This window comes from Dunckerocampus dactyliophorus, chromosome 10, assembly GCF_027744805.1.
Source record: "Dunckerocampus dactyliophorus isolate RoL2022-P2 chromosome 10, RoL_Ddac_1.1, whole genome shotgun sequence".
In the NCBI taxonomy this organism is placed as follows: Eukaryota; Metazoa; Chordata; class Actinopteri; order Syngnathiformes; family Syngnathidae; genus Dunckerocampus; species Dunckerocampus dactyliophorus.
Genome location: NC_072828.1, coordinates 8440565 through 8460285, shown reverse-complemented (window position 1 = coordinate 8460285; position 19721 = coordinate 8440565). Strand labels below are relative to the sequence as shown.

General features: G+C 46.7%; 4 protein-coding genes across 14 annotated transcripts in view; 2 read left to right on the top strand and 2 right to left on the bottom strand.

The window, feature by feature from the left end:
* Positions 1-1929, bottom strand: part of szt2 (SZT2 subunit of KICSTOR complex) — a 63108-nt gene extending 61179 nt beyond the window's left edge. For all 7 annotated transcript variants that reach the window (XM_054788611.1, XM_054788614.1, XM_054788612.1 and 4 more), the window contains exon 1: positions 1043-1929. In XM_054788611.1, the coding sequence (XP_054644586.1) occupies positions 1043-1066 (24 nt within the window). In that variant the 5' untranslated portion in view covers positions 1067-1929. The remainder of the gene's footprint in view (positions 1-1042) is intronic.
* Positions 1478-4435, top strand: ddx10 (DEAD (Asp-Glu-Ala-Asp) box polypeptide 10). The gene is made up of 2 exons (XM_054788618.1): positions 1478-2899; positions 3020-4435. Exons 1-2 carry the CDS (start codon positions 1556-1558, stop codon positions 4196-4198), a joined length of 2523 nt encoding a protein of 840 aa, XP_054644593.1. The 5' UTR covers positions 1478-1555; the 3' UTR covers positions 4199-4435.
* LOC129188312 (uncharacterized) lies at positions 3984-19517 on the bottom strand. Of its 2 annotated transcripts, XR_008572593.1 has the most exons (7): positions 18251-19517; positions 15972-16144; positions 15009-15153; positions 14492-14797; positions 12971-13151; positions 5575-6539; positions 3984-4184 (listed from the first exon to the last, which is right to left on the bottom strand). XR_008572593.1 is itself a non-coding variant. In XM_054788619.1 (6 exons), exons 1-5 carry the CDS (start codon positions 19514-19516, stop codon positions 12972-12974), a joined length of 2070 nt encoding a protein of 689 aa, XP_054644594.1. In that variant the 5' UTR covers position 19517; the 3' UTR covers positions 5209-6539; position 12971. The 2 variants fall into 2 exon arrangements, 1 of the variants encoding a protein (XP_054644594.1); XM_054788619.1 differs by lacking the exon at positions 3984-4184 and having other exon boundaries at positions 5209-6539.
* On the top strand, positions 4874-12762 carry LOC129188314 (transcription initiation factor TFIID subunit 4-like). 4 transcript variants are annotated; one of them, XM_054788622.1, is made up of 16 exons: positions 4874-5378; positions 5482-5868; positions 6020-6156; positions 6235-6345; positions 6410-6511; positions 8440-8562; positions 8648-8737; positions 8822-8953; positions 9027-9159; positions 9244-9328; positions 9396-9556; positions 9649-9779; positions 11895-12020; positions 12085-12141; positions 12237-12344; positions 12420-12762. In XM_054788622.1, the coding sequence occupies exons 2-16, from the start codon at positions 5484-5486 to the stop codon at positions 12543-12545; spliced, it is 2007 nt and encodes a 668-aa protein (XP_054644597.1). In that variant the 5' UTR covers positions 4874-5378; positions 5482-5483; the 3' UTR covers positions 12546-12762. The 4 variants fall into 4 exon arrangements, with proteins under 4 accessions (XP_054644597.1, XP_054644598.1, XP_054644595.1 ...); XM_054788623.1 differs by having other exon boundaries at positions 5479-5868; positions 6020-6141; XM_054788620.1 differs by having other exon boundaries at positions 5479-5868.
* Positions 19518-19721: the final 204 nt, after the last annotated feature.

The following is a 19721-nucleotide window of genomic DNA, read 5'->3' as shown; positions in this document are numbered from 1 at the left end:
CCCAAATTATGAATGCACTACCTATGCACATTAGACATGCATCCTATCTTACATTTGCAACTTTTCAGACTTATGCCTAAGTTTGATCTTGTACTCTTGTTCTACATGATGTGATGTGGAAGGGCCACATCATGAAGTTGGTGTGTTTAAGTCCGTGCCTTCATTTTTATGCCACTCCTAAAGCTTGTGAACAGTCGTGTACGAGAGCTTCACGAAATATACACAAGATGATCTGGCGTCGACCCTCGAATCCTGACCAATCGCAACAAAGTAGGGGTGGTCGGGGGAGGAGACTGTCAAATCAGAGCAGCCAAAAGAAGGCAGATTTACCTTGTACTCAACTTGAGACATATGGAGTTTTTTTTTCATTAAAATAAGCTTACAACAGTGCCCCCATTTAAAATGAGCAGCATAGGCCCCCATCTTTTTTGCCTGTTTTTTTAACCAGTATTATACGCTACCATTTTACTGCTTATTGCTTGATTTTACTGGTTTTACATGTTCTTAAGTGTGTGTTTCATATTCTTTATTCTGGGCACCTGTATATTTTTATGAGTGTTTTCTATCTTTTATCTTGCACTTAACTTAACTCCTGTTAAGCACTTTGGCCAGTGGTTGCTGTTTTTAAAAAGTGCTATACAAATAAAGTTGACTTGGTGTGATTTGCTTTTAATGAGGAATAGTTTATTTCTTTATTCGTGTATCTATCTATTAAGTAATAATAAAACAACATATATAATTTTAGGCTTCCTATCTAATTACTTAACCCTAGTAAACGTCTGGTGCTCTCTGTAGTGGAGTAAAAAAATGTCACAGGCCACAGCATTTACAGTTAAATACTGCATATAACTTCCCACGTTATTATTTTACCAATTGATTGTAAAAGCACTTTTGAGGAACATTTTAGAAGCGCTGTAAGTGCACAAAATCCAATTCTTACTGTTCTTTTTCTATTTAATACCACCAACAGCATACAAGTCACATATGCACCACTTTTCCCTGTCTAACACAATTTTTTGCGGTGGACTAAAGCCGTTGATACCTCATTGTCCTGTGTCTCTGCCATGCCTTGCGTCGCATAAGGGCTGCAGGGATGTTGTCGGTCCTTAAATGACAGATGTAAACTTGTTGTGGTCCAGAATGACGAGCCTTGTCTTGTTTGTCATTATATAGCTTGACTGCTGTTGTCTGCTTCTTCTTCACGTCTCGTCGTGGCGGCTCGGAAGAGTTGTCTTTTATGCATTACCGCCACTGTTTGGTTTGGAGTGGAACTGAAGCGCCACCGCTTTAAACGTTCACAATGGGGTTTGAAGACGATTTAGGACATATTAAAAATGAAATAAAACGTAAAAGTAGCTACTAATTATTAAAAAAAACAACATTGGTAGTACCTGAAAATATCCAATAAGTTATTCCTGGTTTGTTCAGTTCTTTAATAAATTTTAGATGTAAAAAAATATGGCGCGTGTTGATGATGTCATCACGACGCATCGTGTTCTCCATGCTGATCAACACGGCTGAGCTATCTTTTTTAGCAGCCCGTGTGTTTTAAAAAATGGAGAAAAAGGATTCTTTCAAGAAGAAACCAAAACCGGTAAATGTGTCAGACCCGGCAGATCCCATCGAAAGCTTCGAGAAATGGAAGAAGAAATACAACATCACGAAATCTCGCGTTAAAAAGGAACGACAGCAGAAGAAAAGGCCAGAGTGGCAGGTCGAGCGAGAGAACATACACAAGCTTGTGAGCAAGTACAGCGACATCAACACCAAAGATGTCATTAGGTTTTCAGATTTCCCTATTTCCAGGAAGACCCTGATTGGTCTGCAGGAGTGTCAGTACAGGCAGGCCACAGAGATCCAGAGGCAGACCATTGGCCTCGCCTTGCAGGGCAAGGACATTCTCGGCGCCGCCAAGACTGGCTCTGGAAAGACTTTAGCCTTTTTAATACCAGTGTTGGAGTGTCTGTACCGCCAGCAATGGAGCTCCCTGGACGGCCTGGGTGCCCTCATCATCTCCCCCACAAGGGAGCTCGCCTACCAGACATTTGAGGTGCTTCGTAAGGTGGGCAAGAACCATGACTTCTCCGCAGGGCTCATCATCGGTGGGAAGGAGCTAAAGGGCGAGTCGGAGAAGATCCACCGCACCAACATCGTCATCTGCACCCCTGGACGGCTGCTCCAGCACATGGACGAGACCGCCACCTTCCACGCCTCCAACCTGCACATGCTAGTGCTGGACGAAGCCGACCGCATCCTGGACATGGGCTTCGCCGACACACTGAATGCCATTGTGGAGAACCTCCCCAAGACTCGCCAGACGCTGCTCTTCTCTGCCACACAGACCAAGTCGGTCAAAGACCTGGCTCGGCTCAGCCTGAAAGACCCAGAGTACGTGTGGGTCCACGAGAAGGCAAAGTTCAGCACCCCGGCCACCCTGGAGCAGAGCTACGTGGTGTGTGAGCTCCACACCAAGGTCAACATGCTCTACTCCTTCATTCGAAGCCACCTGAAGAAGAAGGTCATTGTCTTCTTTGCGTGCTGCAAGGAAGTGCAGTACCTATTCCGAATCTTCTGCCGTCTTCGACCAGGCATGCCAATTCTGGCCCTCCATGGTAAGCAGCAGCAGATGAAGAGGGTGGAGGTCTACAACGACTTCCTCCGAAAGAAGAGTGCCGTGCTGTTTTCCACCGACATTGCTGCCAGGGGCCTGGACTTCCCTGCTGTCAACTGGGTGCTGCAGTACGACTGTCCCGAAGACGCTGACACCTACATCCACAGGGTGGGACGCACAGCCAGGTACAAGGAGGGCGGGGAGGCGCTGCTGCTGCTCCTCCCCTCAGAGGAGAAGGGCATGGTTGGACAGCTGCAGGAGAAGAAGGTGCCCATCAACAAGATCCAGGTGAGTCCACACATTAACGCTAAATCCCTGAATAGTTGATAATACTTGATTACAATTTGTAGATGCACGGTGAGTTCCTCACAGACCACTTGTGGTTTCTTGGGGATTGATTGCTTACAGGTGAATCCAGAGAAGCTTCAGAATGTACAGCAGAAGCTGGAGGCCTTCCTGGCCCAGGAGAAGGAGCAGAAGGAGCGTGCCCAGCGGTGTTTTGTCTCCTACCTGCGCTCTGTCTTCCTGATGAGGAACAAAGAGGTGTTTGACATATTCAAGCTCCAGCTTCACGAGTATGCACTGTCTCTGGGCCTGGCAGTGGCACCGCGCGTGCGCTTCCTGAACAAAGCTCAGGCGCAGAGGGCGGAGAAGGCAGAGCAGTTTGAGGAGGAGGATGAGGAGCTGCGCAGCTTCAAAGCCCAGCTGAAAGGAGGTGTTCCAAGCAAGGAGGAGTCCGATTCTGAAGATGATGCTGAAGGAAGTGATGATGAGGAGGAGGGAGATGACGAGGGTCAGGCCAAAACGCTCCTCCTGGGTGAAGATGGCGATGAGGATGACCTCAGAGACTTAGACCTCCTGACAGTCAAAAGAAAGGACGTGTTCAGCATAGAGGAGGACCAGGAGAGACAGGAGTCCACCAGCAGCCCCACAAAGAAAAACCAAAAAACCACAAAGTTTAAAGAGGCCAAGAAGATCCTCAAGAGGAACTTCAAGGTCAACACAAAAGTGACGTTCACAGAGGACGGAGAAGCCAGGCAGCTTTGGCCTCCGGTGCAGCGTTCAGCCACAGGCCAAGAGCAGCAGCAACAGCAGCAGGAGGAGGAGGTCTCAGGGATCAACTTGGAGAAGGCCAAGGAGCGTCTGAGGAGAGAGGACCAGGAGTTTGACAAGCAGGAGTACAGCCGCAAAGTGAAGGCCAAACATCGTGAGCAGAAGTTGAAGGCCAAGGCGGCCAAGAGGGACGCCAGCAAGAAGCCCGGACACAAGTCTGATGAGGAGGATGAGGTGTTGGCGTACCTGGCCAATGACAGCGAAGACGAGTTTGACCCCAGCACCCTGCCAGATCCTGACAGACACCACTCAGATGATGATGAGGAGGAGGACGAGGAGGAGGAGGGTAAAGCTTGGCCAGCTAAACGGAGCCACAGCAGTGACAACAGCAGCAGCGAGGAAGAGGAGGAGGTCCCAGCAGCGAGGAGGAAGAAGGTGAGGCAGGAGGATGAAGAACACACAACACTGGACACCGGACTGTCTCTGGCTGAGGATGAGGAGCTGGTCCTGCAGCTGCTGTCTGGACAGATGTAAAGTCATCTAAATCAACACTCCTGATGACACGCTGACCCCCTTTAACCATCATCGTGTCATAAGACTGTCATTCTTGTAAGGGACTGCAACCTTCATATGTTGAGACATTCTGGTATAAAACTAAACTCTTTTTTGTAGATTATGTACAAGGTGCGCTGTACCTTTCTGTCATGCCCAACAAGATGGTTAATTATGTCCTCCTTGATGTATGTAAATTTATCTTGGATATAAAGTTATTCTATCAAGGATGTGAATTGCACTTTTTATTTTTTGCTTCAAAACGGCATCAACTATCCTGAGAACCTTTGGAAACCTACGTATGCCTTCTATTTAAAGATTTAACAAACTATTTTTGTGTATTTTCATATCAAAGACATATGAAGTAATGAACTGCTGACGTTGATTTTTTTCTGCAGTACATAATTAACTCCGGAGAGTGGCGGTAGAGATCTTTTTTTCTACAGTGAAAACTTCCAGCAGCAGCTGGAAGAGAATAATATAATTGCACAAAAACACACAAAAATCGAATTCTTCATTTTAAAGATCGAGAAAATAAAATAAACGGGAATGGTTTCCTGTTATTTTGAGTCTCTAGTTTTTGTGTGCAATTGAGCGCACTACCAATCGAGCGTTCGGGATTCGTGGTGCGTTCACATTCCTGGGGGAGTACGCAATTTACATAGAAGCGCAGGGCTCCTCTCCCGAAACTGACACGGTTAATTTGACGGGCACGTCGAAACTCTAATCGAAACCAATTTAATTCCTTATTTCAGTCACTCATTACATCATTTCACCTATATGTCGTCTTTTTCACTTCTCATTGTTCCATTCATCTATCAACATGAAATCCTATTCGTGACGTTGACAGTTACAAAGTGTTGTGACTCAACCGTAAAGCTAATTGTGAGTTAGCTAACTTAGCACAGTTGATGTTTTCAATTAGACATGTCAAGTAAGGTTTGTCTTTGACACATACATATACGTATACTGTGGATACATTTTCTTGCATTTCATGTTGTTAATCCAACTGTTGATTTAACTAAAAGAGCTAAGTCACACCTGCCAATATCCTATATATAGCGTATCTTTGGAGCTAGCTCCCTTTTGAAGTAGCTGAAGCATCGTTTATTGTTCATCTTGGGTTCTAATCAAACAAAATCAACATAATACCGACACGAAGGTGAGTTTTTACATTTATTTTGTCAATCATACTCAAATATGAGTTTATGTTAGATACAGCCAGCAAAGTTGATAATTCAGTTGTGTCACTTTCCACTCAGAAGTAATGATGTCCACAAATAAAGAGACAACTGGGACAATAAGAGATGACATTCAAGTGAAGACATTACCAATCCCAGCCAAGTGTGGCCCCATACCTTCTTCAGGTGTTTCCAAGGTGGACGTGGTCGCCACTGGTCCTGTCCACCAAGTTAACGCCTCCTCAGTTCAGTCCCCTCAGACGTCCTCCCCCACCGTCATGGTGGTGACCAAGGTGTCCAAGCCAGGTGGGATCAGTGCCAACCATTTAACCAAAGCAGCTCTGAGCCAAGCCAGCTCCACTCAGGGAAGGACGGTGGTCATAACTGTGCCAAGGTCAGCAGGGCCACCGATGGCTGTGGCGTCTCGACCGGCTCAGACTCCACTCCCCGCCAACATCCAGATCCCGCCAGGTGAGCCTTAAACATGTGGTAGTCTATAAAGGCCTGCTTGGAGGAGCTTGGTGTGGAAGAACATCAGTGACCTCACCATTTCTTTCCATTATTTTTGTCCATATCGACTAGATTATTAATAAAGTGAAAGTATGTGTTGATTCATTGACAGGTATGATGCTGATCCGCAGTGACAGTGGTCAGCTGATGCTGATGTCTCAGCAGGCTTTGGCACAGGCTCAGCAGGGAGTGAGAAGCGGCAACAGCGAGCCAGCAGGAATACTGACCCCCCAGGTGTGTATGTGTGAGGTCTGTTGGAATGCTCCATTGTTAAGGTGACAGCCACCATCCATGTGAAAGATCTTTAAAAAAAAAAATTGTCTCCAGGCTTCAACAGCAGCCGCAAGTCAAAGCAAAGAGAAGGTGACGGTGATCCGGATGACGGCTCCTCCTGCTTTCCAGCCAGCAGCACCGGTTCAGAAGACTGCGGTGGTGAAGGTGAAGGTACCACCCTCTGGTTGTGAAGGGCACCAGTCTGACTTGGACCGTACTGTACCTTCAGGTGATTGGCGTGGCTCCCAAACCAGCTGTGGTTCAGACCTGCAGCCTTGTGCAACCAGTTGCCATGGAAACCAAGAAAGAGCCCCCACCTACATTTAGCCAAGTAAGCGTCGCATCCACCCACAGCTGTCCTGTTGACATAGTAACACCAGTCAATAGAAGCATACTATTCTATTAGTTATTACTACACTGCTCAAAAAAATTAGAGGAACACTTCGAAAACACATCAGATCTAAACTGGGGGAAAAATGATCTTGAATATCTGTCCTGATAATAAGTGGGTGATGTATTAGTAACAAAATGATGCCACATAATTTGATAGAAATGAAAATGATCACCCTATAGAGGGGGGGGAAATCAAAGACATCCCAAAAATGAAAGTGAAAAAATGATGCAGCACACTGGTCCATTTTGCTAAAATGTCATTGTAGCAACTCAAAATGATTCTCAGTAGTTTGTGTGGTCCCCACGTGCTTGTACGCATGCCTGACAACGTCGAGGCATGCTCCTAATGAGACTACGGATGGTGTCCTGGGGGATCTCCTCCCAGATCTGGACCAGGGCATCACTGCGGTACCTGGACGCATGGGGAGATTCCAGGAGAGACGTAGTTACTCCAGGAGACCTGGACAGGGCTGTAGAAGTTCCTTCAATCCTCAGCAGGATTGATATCTGCTCCTTTGTGCAAGGAGGAACAGGATGAGCACTGCCAGAGCCCTACAAAATGACCTCCAGCAGGCCACTGGTGTGAATGTTTCTGACCAAACAATCAGAAACAGGCTCCATGAGGGTGGCCTGAGGGCCCAACGTCCTGTAGTGGGCCCTGTGCTCACTGCCCAGCACCGTAGAGCTCGATTGGCATTTGCCATAGACCACCAGAATTTGGCAACTACACCACTGGTGCCCTGTGCTCTTCACTGATGAAAGCAAGTTCAACCTGAGCACATGCGACAGACGTGAAAGGGTCTGGAGATGCCGTGGAGAATGTTATGCTGCCTGCAACATCATTCAGCAAGACCGGTTTGGTGGTGGGTCAGTGATGGTCTGGGGAGGCATATCCCTGGAAGGACGCACAGACCTCTACAGGTTAGATAACGGCACCCTGACTGCTATTAGGTATCGGGATAAAATCCTTGGACCCATTGTCAGAACCTACGTTGGTGCAGTGGGACCTGGGTTCCTCCTGGTCCACGACAATGCCCGACCTCATGTGGATAGTGTATGCAGGTAGTTTCTGGAGGATGAAGGAATTGATACCATTGACTGGCCCCCACGTTCACCTGACCTAAACCCAATAGAACACCTCTGGGACATTATGTTTAGGTCCATCCGGCACCGCCAGGTTGCTCCTCAGACTGTCCAGGAGCTCATTGATGCCCTGGTCCAGATCTGGGAGGAGATCCCCCAGGACACCATCCGTAGTCTCAGTCGGAGCATGCCCCGACGTTGTCAGGCATGCGTACAAGCACGTGGGGGCCACACAAACTACTGAGAATCATTTTGAGTTGCTACAATGACATTTTGGCAAAATGGACCAGTGTGCTGCATCATTTTTCACTTTCATTTTTGGGGTGTCTTTGATTTCCCCCCCTCTATAGGGTGATCATTTTCATTTCTATCAAATTATGTGGCATCATTTTGTTACTAATACATCACCCACTTATTATCAAGAAAGATATTCAAGATCATTTTCCCCCCAGTTTAGATCTGATGTGTTTTCAAAGTGTTCCTCTAATTTTTTTGAGCAGTGTATATCCCCACTTTTGTTAATGATTTGGCCCTGGAGGAGGTCTGTACCGAGGGACATCACAACATCCATCCATCCATTTTCTATACCGCTTCTCCTTATTAGGGTTGCGGGGGCATGCTGGAGCCTATCCCAGCTGACTTCTGGCGACAGGCAGGGTACACTCTGTACTGGTCGCCAGCCAATGGCTAACCACTAGACCACCGTGCGGCCCGACATCACAACAAATTTACAAAATTGACTTTGACCCACGCTGATTGTTTGTGTGACCGTCCATCCATCAGGAGACCCTGGAGAGTGTGAAGAAGTGCAAGAATTTCCTTGTTACCCTGATGAAGCTGGCGTCCAGTGACTCCAACCCTGCCAACATGGCCAATAACGTGCGAGGCCTGGTCAGGAGTCTGCTGGTGTGGTTTCGTCGCTCCTTGTCATTCACATTAGATGGGTCTGCTCAACTCTTCAGGTCACGTGTCCATGCTGTCTCCCCTGCAGGAAGGCAAGCTGGAGGTGGAGGAGTTCACAGAGGCGCTCTATCAGGAGCTCAAGTCCACGCCACAGCCGTGCTTGGTGCCTTTTCTCAAGGTTGAGGTTACATGACAGTTTCCTCCTCTCGCTGCCTAGACAGCACTGAACTAAACATCACAGTCGTCTTTTCCCTCGTGTCAGAAAAGTCTTCCAGCAGTGCGTTGCCTCACCTCGGACCCCCAGTTATTCATCCAGCAGGCCTCATCCTCTTGCAACCTTGCTGTGAAGAAGCCCAGTATGGACACAGTACTAAGTCCAAGACCAGCCCAGCAGGTGGACTGTGTTCTAAAGAGCTCCATTATTGTAAAAAAATAAGTCATGTAACATCACTTGGCTGACGTTCTAGCTGTCGAGTGGAGCAACGAGTCTGAGACCTGGGTTCAGCATGTTGGCCCAGTCCAGAACAGTCACCTCCAAGAGCATCAGGCCCACTTCCACAGCCAAAATCACCCTGGTCCAAACAGGAAAAGACATCACAGGTGAGAAAATAATCTATTTGCAATCAAACATCCTGGATACTAGCAGGACATTGTTGAAGCAAACTGTTGTAAATCTTTACGTAGGAGCTTTCCAACTGAAGCAGCCTTTTGTCCGAGATCCGCCCTGCACCCCCAGACTTGCATTCAGGGACACTTCAGCATCTTACAAGTAAGAAGATGACGTTGGCCACCTGAATCTATCAAAATCCTGCTGTCATCTGTCTGTGTTCCCTCAGAGAAGATGACGATATTAACGATGTGGCGTCCATGGCAGGAGTCAACCTGAGAGAGGAGAACGCTCAGAACCTGACCAGCACGGTCGGCTCTGTGGTCCAGTCCTGTCAGGACCAGCTCTTCCTGTCTCCTAGCCCTGTGCTCAGCAGAATCCTCCACGCGGGTGCAGCAAGAGAAATATGACACAAATAGTTTAGTTTTTGGCTCATTCTAATGCCCTGCACTTACTGTATCTTCCTCTGGGTTCTGCCTCAGGACGGGAGCTAGGGGTAACTGAAGTGGGCCCGGAGGTGGTGTCAATGGTCTCTCATGCCACCCAGGAGTGTCTCCGTGGGATCCTGGAGAAGCTCACTGTGATGGCAGAACTCCGCAAGTCAGCACTCAAGGTACTGACCAATCTGTCCACAAACCTCTTTCGTTCTGCCCTCAATCACCTTTGGATGTATAATGGGATACCTTGTGGTTGTCTACTGCCATGCATTTCTAACAACAAAAGCTTAAGCTCTTTTCCTATAAAGGGGTTTAGAGTCCTGCTCTTTATACCTTAAGGCAAGGGTGCTGAAAGTCCGTCCCAGGGCCATTGTGGCCTGCAGGTTGTTTTTTTTTTTTAAAGGCCCACGGCATTTTATAAACATAAACACGGCTTGCATTACAAAATTACAAGGACCACACTGCAAAAAAAAAAACAAAACAACCTATTCAGCATTGGCAGCCCTGTGTACTTGTGGATTTCTATATATTTATGGGACTTTTAGCGACAGCATCTGGTCTTTACAGTGTATGAGAAAAATTCTGGCCCTTGGACGAATGTAGTTGATTACCTCTGGCTTAGAGAAAATAGGCATTTTTATGGGTGTGTGCATTATGTGTTTTTTTTTTTTGTTTGTTTTTTTATTTTTTGCTATTCACAGGAAAACGCAACCTTGAACTATCAATTGTAGTTACTATCAAAAAATCACAATAATTATTTGTTAATTTATTAACATTTGTCTACTATTATTTCTGATTTAACTTTCAAAAAGAAACCCAGAAAAATGTACTAGCCATCCATCCATCCATCTTCTATGCCGCTTATCCTCACTAGGGTCGCGGGTATGCTGGAGCCTATCCCAGCTGACTTCGGACAAGAGGCGGGGTACACCCTAGACTGGTTGCCAGTCAATGGCAGGGCACATATAGACAAGCAGCCATTCGCTCTCACATTCATACCTACGGACAATCTGGAGTCGCCAATTAACACAACATGCATGTTTTTGGAATGTGGGAGGAAACCGGAGTACCCGGAGAAAACCCACCTATGCACGGCGAGAACATGCAAACTCCACACAGAGATGCCCAACTGAGATTCCAACCCAGATATTCCCGATCTCCTGACTGTGTGGCCAACATGCTAACTACTTGGCCACCGTGTAGCCCACAAATGTGGTAGTACTTAATAATTCTATAAATAATTGGTAGCAAAAAAATAAATCCAAAGGCCAGGCATATTTTTAATTTTAAACATTATTAGGGCTGCAACTAGCGATCACTGTTTTCCAAAGTCAAACCTGATGTGTGTGTGAATATCTTGGTTTGCCTAAAACGCAAAGATAATAGGTCTGCTTTCATGGATGACTAAGGAAATAAAAAATAAATTCCTGTTTGAGAGGCTGGAATCAGAGGATATTCACATCTTTAAATAATAAACATTTAATTGACTAATTGATTAATCATTGATTAATCATTGGTTAATTGTTGCAGTGCCAGTTATTATTAATAAGTCATTAATTCGTAGTTAATTATCAACAAAATAATGACTTCTTATTAGTGGTGTCACAAGGCACTCAGTTCAGGAGGCCAGATTACTTTCAAGAAAAGTACAATGAAAAAAAAGACAAAACTGCAATCTACTCATTTAATTTCTACTAGTTACACTATCGCCCCTGCCTCCACCCACGGAGACAAAGAGACTGTATGACTGACAAGGGCTCACTCCCCTCATGCCGTTGTTCTATGGAACAAACTCACTAAGGTGCTAAAACCAATGCACAGACTGAACGCTCTTCATGCCTGTTTGGAGGCGAGAGACGAGGAACTGCAAATGGCATACATACACTGTATGAGGACACGCATGCATGTACCAATATATTGCGGCCGGCAAAATTATCAAGTTAATTTTCATTTATGTGATTAATTAATTAATTTAGCGTCCCAGACCTACTGCCCACAAGACGAGAACGAGAAATCTTGTCTCGTTTTCATCTTGCGAGTTCTTGTGACACCCCTAATTATTATAGACCTATACTGGGTTGGTTTTTAGCGTGTTTAAAAAAAAAAACGAACACACACACAAAAAAAACCTTCTTTCAGTTTTCTGTATGCAGCTCTAAGTGGAAAGTGCCCCAAAAGAGACTCAAAAGAATCCCACATAACCAGAAGAAACTTGGACAGAGTCCTCTGTGGGCGGGATGTCCTGAACCACTAGGGTTTACAGAGGGACATAACCGTTCTGTGGATTGCAGGAGGACTTGTGGCACGCCAAAGTGAGCGACGTGCGCTCTCAGCTGCGTTTCCTGGAGGAAGTGGAAAGTTTGAAGAAGAAGAGGAAAGACGAGGAGGAGAGGGAGACGCTGCTGCGCTTGGCCAGGGTAAGTTGGACACAAAGTGGACAAGCTTTTAGAGCGTCTGTCTCACATCACATTTGTCTCACAGAGTCGCTCCCACACCGAAGACCCTCTGCACCAGCAGCTCAAGCAACGAGCCAAAGAGGTGACTCTCCACTCTCTCTTGCTTACCTTAACACAATTCAGGTTGCACAATGAAAGGTGTATGCTTGCCCAGTCAAATTGTTACTTCATGTTTAGTTGCAACAAATAGAAGAAGCTCAGCTGCAGCAGCGCGAGGCAAACATCACCGCTCTGGCCGCCATCGGTCCACGTAAGAAGAGACCGCTCACCCAGATGGAAGGACAGGTAAGATTTTTGATTTTCTCTGAATGCCTGTTGCTTTAGTGGTTGTGTATGTTTATTTTTTTCTGTGTGTGTCAGGTGTCCCTGCTGCCCAGACAGGGCTTTCAGCACGTGACTCGGGTCATCTTGCGTGACCTGCTGGTGTGCATGGAGCAGGACAACTTTCTGCGTCACTCCCTCATTTTGTACAAAGCAATGCTCTGATAACCTGTCGGCTCCTCCCACTAGTTGGTCAAATATGAATAATACGGATCAGTGTTTATATTAAGTAATTTTTGTTCTTTAATATATTTTGTTATTTATGCAGATGCTGCTATGAATAGAGCACTTCATTTTGGGGGAGAAGTTTTCCTTACTTAACTTACTAAGTTGTAAAAGAGTTGCAAGTGTTCTTACATTTGTTTGTTTGTCCGTCACATTAAAAAATATCCACAAGCATTTTTTTTGTCTTCTTTACAGGTTTTTCCTTTTTTTTTTTTTTTTTTTTTTTTTTTTAAGAGGACAAACATTTTGGCCTGAAGGTCACATGACAGCTTGATACAAAATCCCAGCTCCTCATACAGTGTAAACACAATAACGTACACTATTTACATGTACTTGTCCATGTCATATATGATTTCATATATCACCTCACTTCCTGTCAGGTGGAGTTGTGTCCAGCTCTTCGTGTTTGACTCGCACGAGGGGGCGCCGGCCACCTAGCCCCGCCCTTTGGAGCACGTACTCGCTGAAGTGAGAGGGGGAGTCCACGCCGCCGCCACACGAACCGCACGTGATGCAGAATCCTTTTTGCTGTAGTCGCTCCAACACCTGCAGCCATGCGTACAAAAGTAAGCTACACACAACATGCAGCATAAATTAAAACAATGGATTTATGCTAAAGTATTTGGACACACCTCTTAATAAACACTGCAAAGTAATGATAAATGAGGAATAGGATGATTTGTTTGGACACTTCATTTTGCGGGGCAATGCAGTAGAGGGCAAATGGACTAGTTTGTTACCTGCAATATTGTACAAAAACCGAGGCAAAATTTGAGTGAAAACTGAAGTTTGACTGTAGAAGATTTTAAACGTATATAGTCATGGCCAAAAGATTTGGGAAGGACACAAATATTAATTTTCAGAAAGTCTGCTGCCTCAGTTTTGTAAGATGAATGGCAATGAATTGCAAAGTCCCTGTTTGTCATGAAAATGAACTTAATTCCCCCCCCCAAAAAAACATTTCTACTGCATTTCAGCCCTGCCACAAAAGGACCAGCTGACATCATGTAAGTGATTCTCTGGTAAGGACAAAGGCTGGAGATGACTCTGTCATCCTGACTGAGTGAAAATAAGAGACTGGAAGCTTTAAAAAGGGGGTGGTGCATGAAATCTTTGTTTTTCCTCTGTTAAATCAACCGTTTATCAGATCATCAAGAACATCAAGGAGAGAGGTTCAATTGTTGTTAAGAAGGCTTCAGGGTGCCCACGAAAGTCCAGCAAGCATCTGGATCAGGGCACCACTAGTACCGCGCTTGCTCAGGAATGGTAGCTGACAAGCATGAGTGCGTTTGCTCGCACAGTGAGGCGAAGACTTTTGGAAGATAGCCTGGCACCAAGAAGGGTGCCTGAAGAAGCCACTTCTCTCCGGGAAAAACATCAGGGACACACTGGCATTCTACAAAAGATACAGGTATTGGACTCCTGAAGACGAGGGTAAAAACATTTGCTCTTATGAATCCCTTTTCTGATTGTTTGGGGCATCCACAAAAAAAGCTTGTCCAGAGAAAAGGTAAGCGCTACCATCAGTCCTGTGTTATGCTAACAGTGAAGCATCCTGATCATGTTTGCCCAAGAACACAGCCATGAATAAAGAATGTTACCAAAACAACCTCCGAAAGCAGCTTCTCCCAACCATCAGAGAGCAGTTTGGTGACGAACAATGCCTTTTCCAAAGGCAAAAGTGATAACTCAGTGACTTGGGGGACCGCATAGTAACGTCTGACAAAAACATCTAAAAACACTGAAGCAGCAAACTTTGTGAAACCAATACTTGTGTCATTCTCAAAACTTTTGGCCTCGACTGTACACAAGTCTGAAGGTTGGAAATGTAGGATAGGGCAGTTTTTCTGTATGCGACTCTCTCTGTGAGAGTGAGTGTTAGATACCTGGACAGAGTTGATGTGGCAGTAGTCACTGAGCGGAAAGCGGATAACGTGTGTGGAGTCGGACTCCCGTCTGCCGTTTTGGGACTCGCACCGGGCCTTTGTGACCTCTGGGAAGACCTCCTCGATGGCGGAACAGCGGCCGCTTACACTGATCCTCTCGGCCAGGTCTTGGGCTACCTGAACCATAACACACTCCCATGGCTGTGATGCGCTCTCGTGCTCCCGCTCTGCCCGCCAGCGCTGAAGTTCTGCCTGCAAGGAAACCAGCTGGAAGAAGGAGGCCTCCTCGTAGAGCAGAGCGTACTCCTAAAAGATCAAAGATCAGCAACTTGGGTAATGTGGGTACCGTATTTAATGTATGCCGGGGTCCAGGTTAGCCCTGAGTGGAGAGATCAAATATTTGATTTTTATTGTCGGTTGTTACCATCTACTTGCATTGGGGTCAAGCGGAGGCAGTGACCCGCCACATCCAGATGACGCTGTGGTGAAAAAGTCATTAAGGGGCACGGACACTCACTTTGAAGTCATCCGGCAGGAGAAGCTTGGAGGTGCGTAGGAAGTTGAGGATGTACCGGAACATGGCGCCGTCCCGATCGATGAAGTAGTGCTGCTTCAGACTGTCCAACACGATGGGCTCGCTTCCGTCAAACAGGCGTCCGATCCTGCCGCCACGTGTCACACGGGACGAAGACAAACACACTGCTAGCGCGTCACGTACAGGGACTACTGAAGCAACTACTCCACTAGTTTGTAATCTAAAAAAAAGACAACGTCCTCTGTGACATACTGTAACTCCTTTTAGGATAAATTTTTCTGTCTTGTGTAACACTGGAGGCTAAACACGAGTTCAAAACAGTCAGAGAAAGAGCCATTCTCCCATTGATCAAGGAAAGTTATGTGTCAAAGACGATTTACAACAAAGCAAAGACACGTGTTTCATAAACAGTGAAGTCTATGAACAGTCTTACAGGTTAACAAGCTAGCTAAAAGAGAGAAGCGCAAAGGATTTGAAAAACAAAATTGCGGAAAAGCATGGACAATCTCAAGGCTACAAGTCCATCTCCAGACATCTGAACGTTCCTGTGTCTACTGTGCGCAACATCAAGAAGTTCACAGCCCATGTGACTGTAGCCAACCTCCCTCGAGGTTTGTCTCGAGATGAGACAAACTGATCACAGATTGCAACAAAGGATATTTCCAATGGTGGATAACCTCTATCCACTTCTAAACAAATTCAGGCTCACCTGCAGACACAGGATACAACAGTGTCAGCTCACACTATCCATTGCCATTTGAATGAAAAGGGACACCATGATAGGAGACCCAGGAAGACCCCGTTGCTGACAGACATAAAAAAAGCCTGGCCGGAGTTGGTCAACACTTAATTGGAGAAGCCAAAATCCTCAATTGGTGAAATGCTGCCTCCTCTTGGTTACAAGGATATCAACATCATCCACAAGTTCTGCTGAGTGTCTCTCACCTTGACTCGGGGTACCTGGTGAGGGTGGCCAGGCTGCTGGTGTACATGTGACCTCCGACATCGATGTGGACGGGTGCGTTGGTTTTGGTGAGCTGGGCGGCGGTTGGGATGCCGGTCGAGCACAGCCGATGCACAGAGGATGCCAGCGTCTCACTGCTGTCACCTTCGCCGTCCTGGGACACAAAAGCAGAAGGAGGTGACCACTAGGTGGCCATCTTGGTAATGGGCACAGGTTTGTTAGCTGTGGTAAGCCACACCTGGACCAAAGAGTATGTGTGCAGGCTGTGTAGAAACAGACAGTAACACACACAGTGATGTACTACATCCAGCTGACAAAGCATCTAGCAACATGCCACTTGAAGGGGACATTACTGAGGTTTCTAAATGCATTAAATGAGTCACCCAAAAATGTAACCCCCCCCCCATCCATCTGCAATCCAGAAGCATCCACTGCTGCTTGGCCTGAGAGCTTGCTCTGCGACTCGAGACTCGCTAAAACACAAGTAATGGCTGCCTCAGGGTCGCCGTTGGCCTCGAGTGCTGGGTTCTTTCCATGATGCACCTCTTCTCTTTCTCATCCATTCACATTCTTTGCCAGTATTTGTTACCGCCATCTTAAAGGGGACCTATTATACTTATATTATCTGATGAGTTACCATCGTTTAACACAAGAATACAACATTGTAACAACATTTATAGGTCAGAAAAGAGGAAAAGCATAATAGGTCCCCTTTAAGCCTGTCTGGGATTACTGTTCTGTTTTTCCCATCCGAGAGCCTTATGGTCCGATGTCATATTAGTCATTTGTTTTATTAGAAGTAAATGACATCATTTTTTACTGAGAACGAACATAACCCAGCAGGCGTCATTCACCTTGAGGCCGTCACTGTAGTGCATGCTGGGTAAATTAATTAGCAAGGCAAGGTTACCCATGGCAACAGATGTGAATGTACTTGACAAATTCACACTCTGTGGACACTTCATTAGGGTAAAATGGTCACGGTCAAAAACACTGGCACCCCTGTGCCTCTGTCAGATAATGCACCACTTCTCTCCCAGAAGATTGGAGCAATTACAAATGTTTCGGTATTCATGTCTTTATTTATTTTGCTTGCATTGGAACAACACCAAATAAAAGCAGAGAAAAAAAGCCAAATCTGATCTGATTTCACGCAAAACTCCAAAAATGGACTAGACTAAATTATTGTCACCTTATCAGAATTGTAAGAAATAATTGTTTTGCAAGCATGCCATGCTCCTTTTGATTTGACAGATGAGACCAAAGTAGACCTTTTTGGTAAAGCACATCACTTTACTGTTAACCCAAAACAAAAGGAGGCCTTCAAAGAAAAGAACATGGTCCCTACGGTCAAACATTGTGGAGGTTCACTGATGTTTTGGGGTTGCTTTGCTGCTTCTGGTACCGGATGGCTTGACTGTGTGCATGGCATGAAATGGGAAGACTACCAGACAATTTTGGGGGGCAATATAGGGCCCAGTCTCAGAAAACTGGGTCTCTGTCAGAGGTCATGGATCTCTCAGCACTACAATGACCCACAGCACACTTCAAAAAGCACCCAGAAATGGCCTAAGACAGCACTGGGGAGTTCTGAAGCCTGTGGAGAGATCTCAAAACCGCAGTCTGAGAGACCCGCGGCAGATTTGTTGGCAAAAGAAGAGCGGGCCAAAATTCCAGCAGAGAAGTTAAAGAAACTTGTTGATTGATTTCAGTTATTTTTCCAAAGGGTGTGCCACAAAATATTAAGTTAAATATTTTTGACCCTCAAGACTTGTGCCAAGACTTGAGTTTTTTTTTAGTTCTGTGTGGAATTATCACATTTGGCTCTTTTTGCTCTGCTTTTCTTTAGTGTTCCAATGCAAACAAAAGAAATACAAGTGCATAGGGGCCACTTTGATACATTTTGTACAAAAAAGATGATAAAACCAAGCAAATGTACAGTAGGTCAATACATGCTAAGTTATCTGAACAACACATCCACATCTTAGCTTTGTGTTGAAGGTGACAAACCAATTTAGTGTTATATCTAATTAGATTTCTTATTAATAATGAATTAACTCTTTTTTGTTTTTGTTTTTTTCCAATATGCTGAGGGCAAATACAAAAGCTGTGGACCAAAAATTAACCCTGGACCACACTTTGGATACCCCTGTCTTGACATAAACAAAACATTACAAAAATAAACTAATATTGCTAAATGAAGCCAGTGTCATCCAATGGCGATGAGCACTCAAGACAGATGAAGACACGGCATGACTACCTGTTTGACTGTGGAGAGGACAGTGTGCTGCGCATGTCTCTGCCTCCCCTTCACAGGAGATAGTGCGCGTCTTTTCGGGTGAGGAGAGGGAAGTAGTCTTTCGGGCTCCACGTGACCCTGTCGCGTCTCTGTGGCAACGCAGCTAGCTGTGGTAGCAGCGCCCAAGACGCCGTCGAGCGTTGCTATGGCCACGGCTCCTATGCAGTGATTGGTGTAGGTTTTGGACAGCTTGGCCGCGCGAGACAGCATCTGCATACGCGTGCCCAGCAGGTTCTTGCCGATGGCCTTGTTCTCGAACCACGTGACCTCCGAGGTGCAGCAGTGGTCCCGGGGCCTCTGGAAGAAGGCCCGGCACAGGGGGTTCCGTTTGGACAGGTACCGGACGAAGCTGGCGTACGGGCAGAGATCCGTGCAAGTCTCGTACATTCGCGGCAGGGTGACGCTATCCGCCTCGGGCTTCCTCCTGGGGTGTCGGGTCTTGTGGTAGGGTCCCAGGGCTTTGAAGTAGACGAACTTCCGGCCGTGCTCGTCCACGGCCAGACCGAAGGAGTCCTCCTGCAGCTCTCTCTGGTTCTCTCGGCCCCTGGTGCAGAAGTACATGCAGGTCTCGAACCAGACCTTGTTCAGGAGTCCAAACGGCGTGTCCACGTCGAACATGGACGACTCGTACAGTCTGCGCAGGTCCGAGCGAGTGATCGCTTGCTTCTGGACCACCGGCCCCGCCCCCTGCTCCTCCAGACGCCGGATGACAGCCGCCAGGGTCAAGTTGGCGCTCCGCAGCTCCGGGTCCTTGGTGAGGTCCAGGGTTCGGCAGTAGGGCGGGTCGTTGAGGTATCGGTTTAGAGAGCTGCGGATGCTGATGAGGGAGGACTTGCTGTACAGCTGGCCACTTTTGGAGCGTGCTTCCGCGTAGAAGGAGCGCAGCAGCGCGCAAAGGTCCTCCTTTGACAGACTTTCAAAGTCCGGACTCTGAGCCTTCTCGCTCAGGTACTCCCGGAAGATCCGGACCGCGTACCGTGTCGCCAGGCGGGTGTTCTCACTTAGCTTGTTCCGCTCTGAGCGCGGGAAGTGAGCGGCCAGGTGAGAGTCTGTCACAGCGGGGGGGCTCCTGCCCTCTCCCTCGTCCATGCTCCTGCTGAGGACTGCCACTGTGCCGCCTGACACCCAGTCTAGGTCCTCCTCCTCCTCCCCCCCGGTGATCTGTACCTCCTGGATGTCCTCATCGTCCCCCCAGCTGGTGTGCTCCGTGTCTCCGCTGTCAGACATTCTCGCCATATTGCAGTCTGCATAGAAGCAGTCCTCTCGCACTGCGCATGCGCTATATTGGACCGCAGCGCCAAAAAAGCCCTTTTGTGTTTTAATGACCTTCAGCCGTTCACGCTCTTATTTTAAGCTACTAGGAGCGTAGGGCGTGCACGGCTGCACTGTGGACTACAAGAACAACGTGAACTCCTTCATGAAGAATATTTAT

What these genes read in the sequence shown, in the direction of transcription:
- LOC129188312 (XM_054788619.1), bottom strand. Translation starts at nt 19,516, where the DNA reads ATGTCTGACAGCGGAGACACGGAGCACACCAGCTGGGGGGACGATGAG. An exon ending in ACCAGGTACCCCGAGTCAAG is followed by an intron (nt 15,154 to 15,971) that starts GTGAGAGACACT and finishes ACGTGGCGGCAG; the next exon opens with GATCGGACGCCTGTTTGACG. An exon ending in GCCACATCAACTCTGTCCAG is followed by an intron (nt 13,152 to 14,491) that starts GTATCTAACACT and finishes GCATGGCTGCAG; the next exon opens with GTGTTGGAGCGACTACAGCA.
- ddx10 (XM_054788618.1), top strand. Translation starts at nt 1,556, where the DNA reads ATGGAGAAAAAGGATTCTTTCAAGAAGAAACCAAAACCGGTAAATGTG. An exon ending in TGCCCATCAACAAGATCCAG is followed by an intron (nt 2,900 to 3,019) that starts GTGAGTCCACAC and finishes GATTGCTTACAG; the next exon opens with GTGAATCCAGAGAAGCTTCA.
- LOC129188314 (XM_054788622.1), top strand. Translation starts at nt 5,484, where the DNA reads ATGATGTCCACAAATAAAGAGACAACTGGGACAATAAGAGATGACATT. An exon ending in AACAGGAAAAGACATCACAG is followed by an intron (nt 9,160 to 9,243) that starts GTGAGAAAATAA and finishes ATCTTTACGTAG; the next exon opens with GAGCTTTCCAACTGAAGCAG. An exon ending in GACACTTCAGCATCTTACAA is followed by an intron (nt 9,329 to 9,395) that starts GTAAGAAGATGA and finishes GTGTTCCCTCAG; the next exon opens with AGAAGATGACGATATTAACG.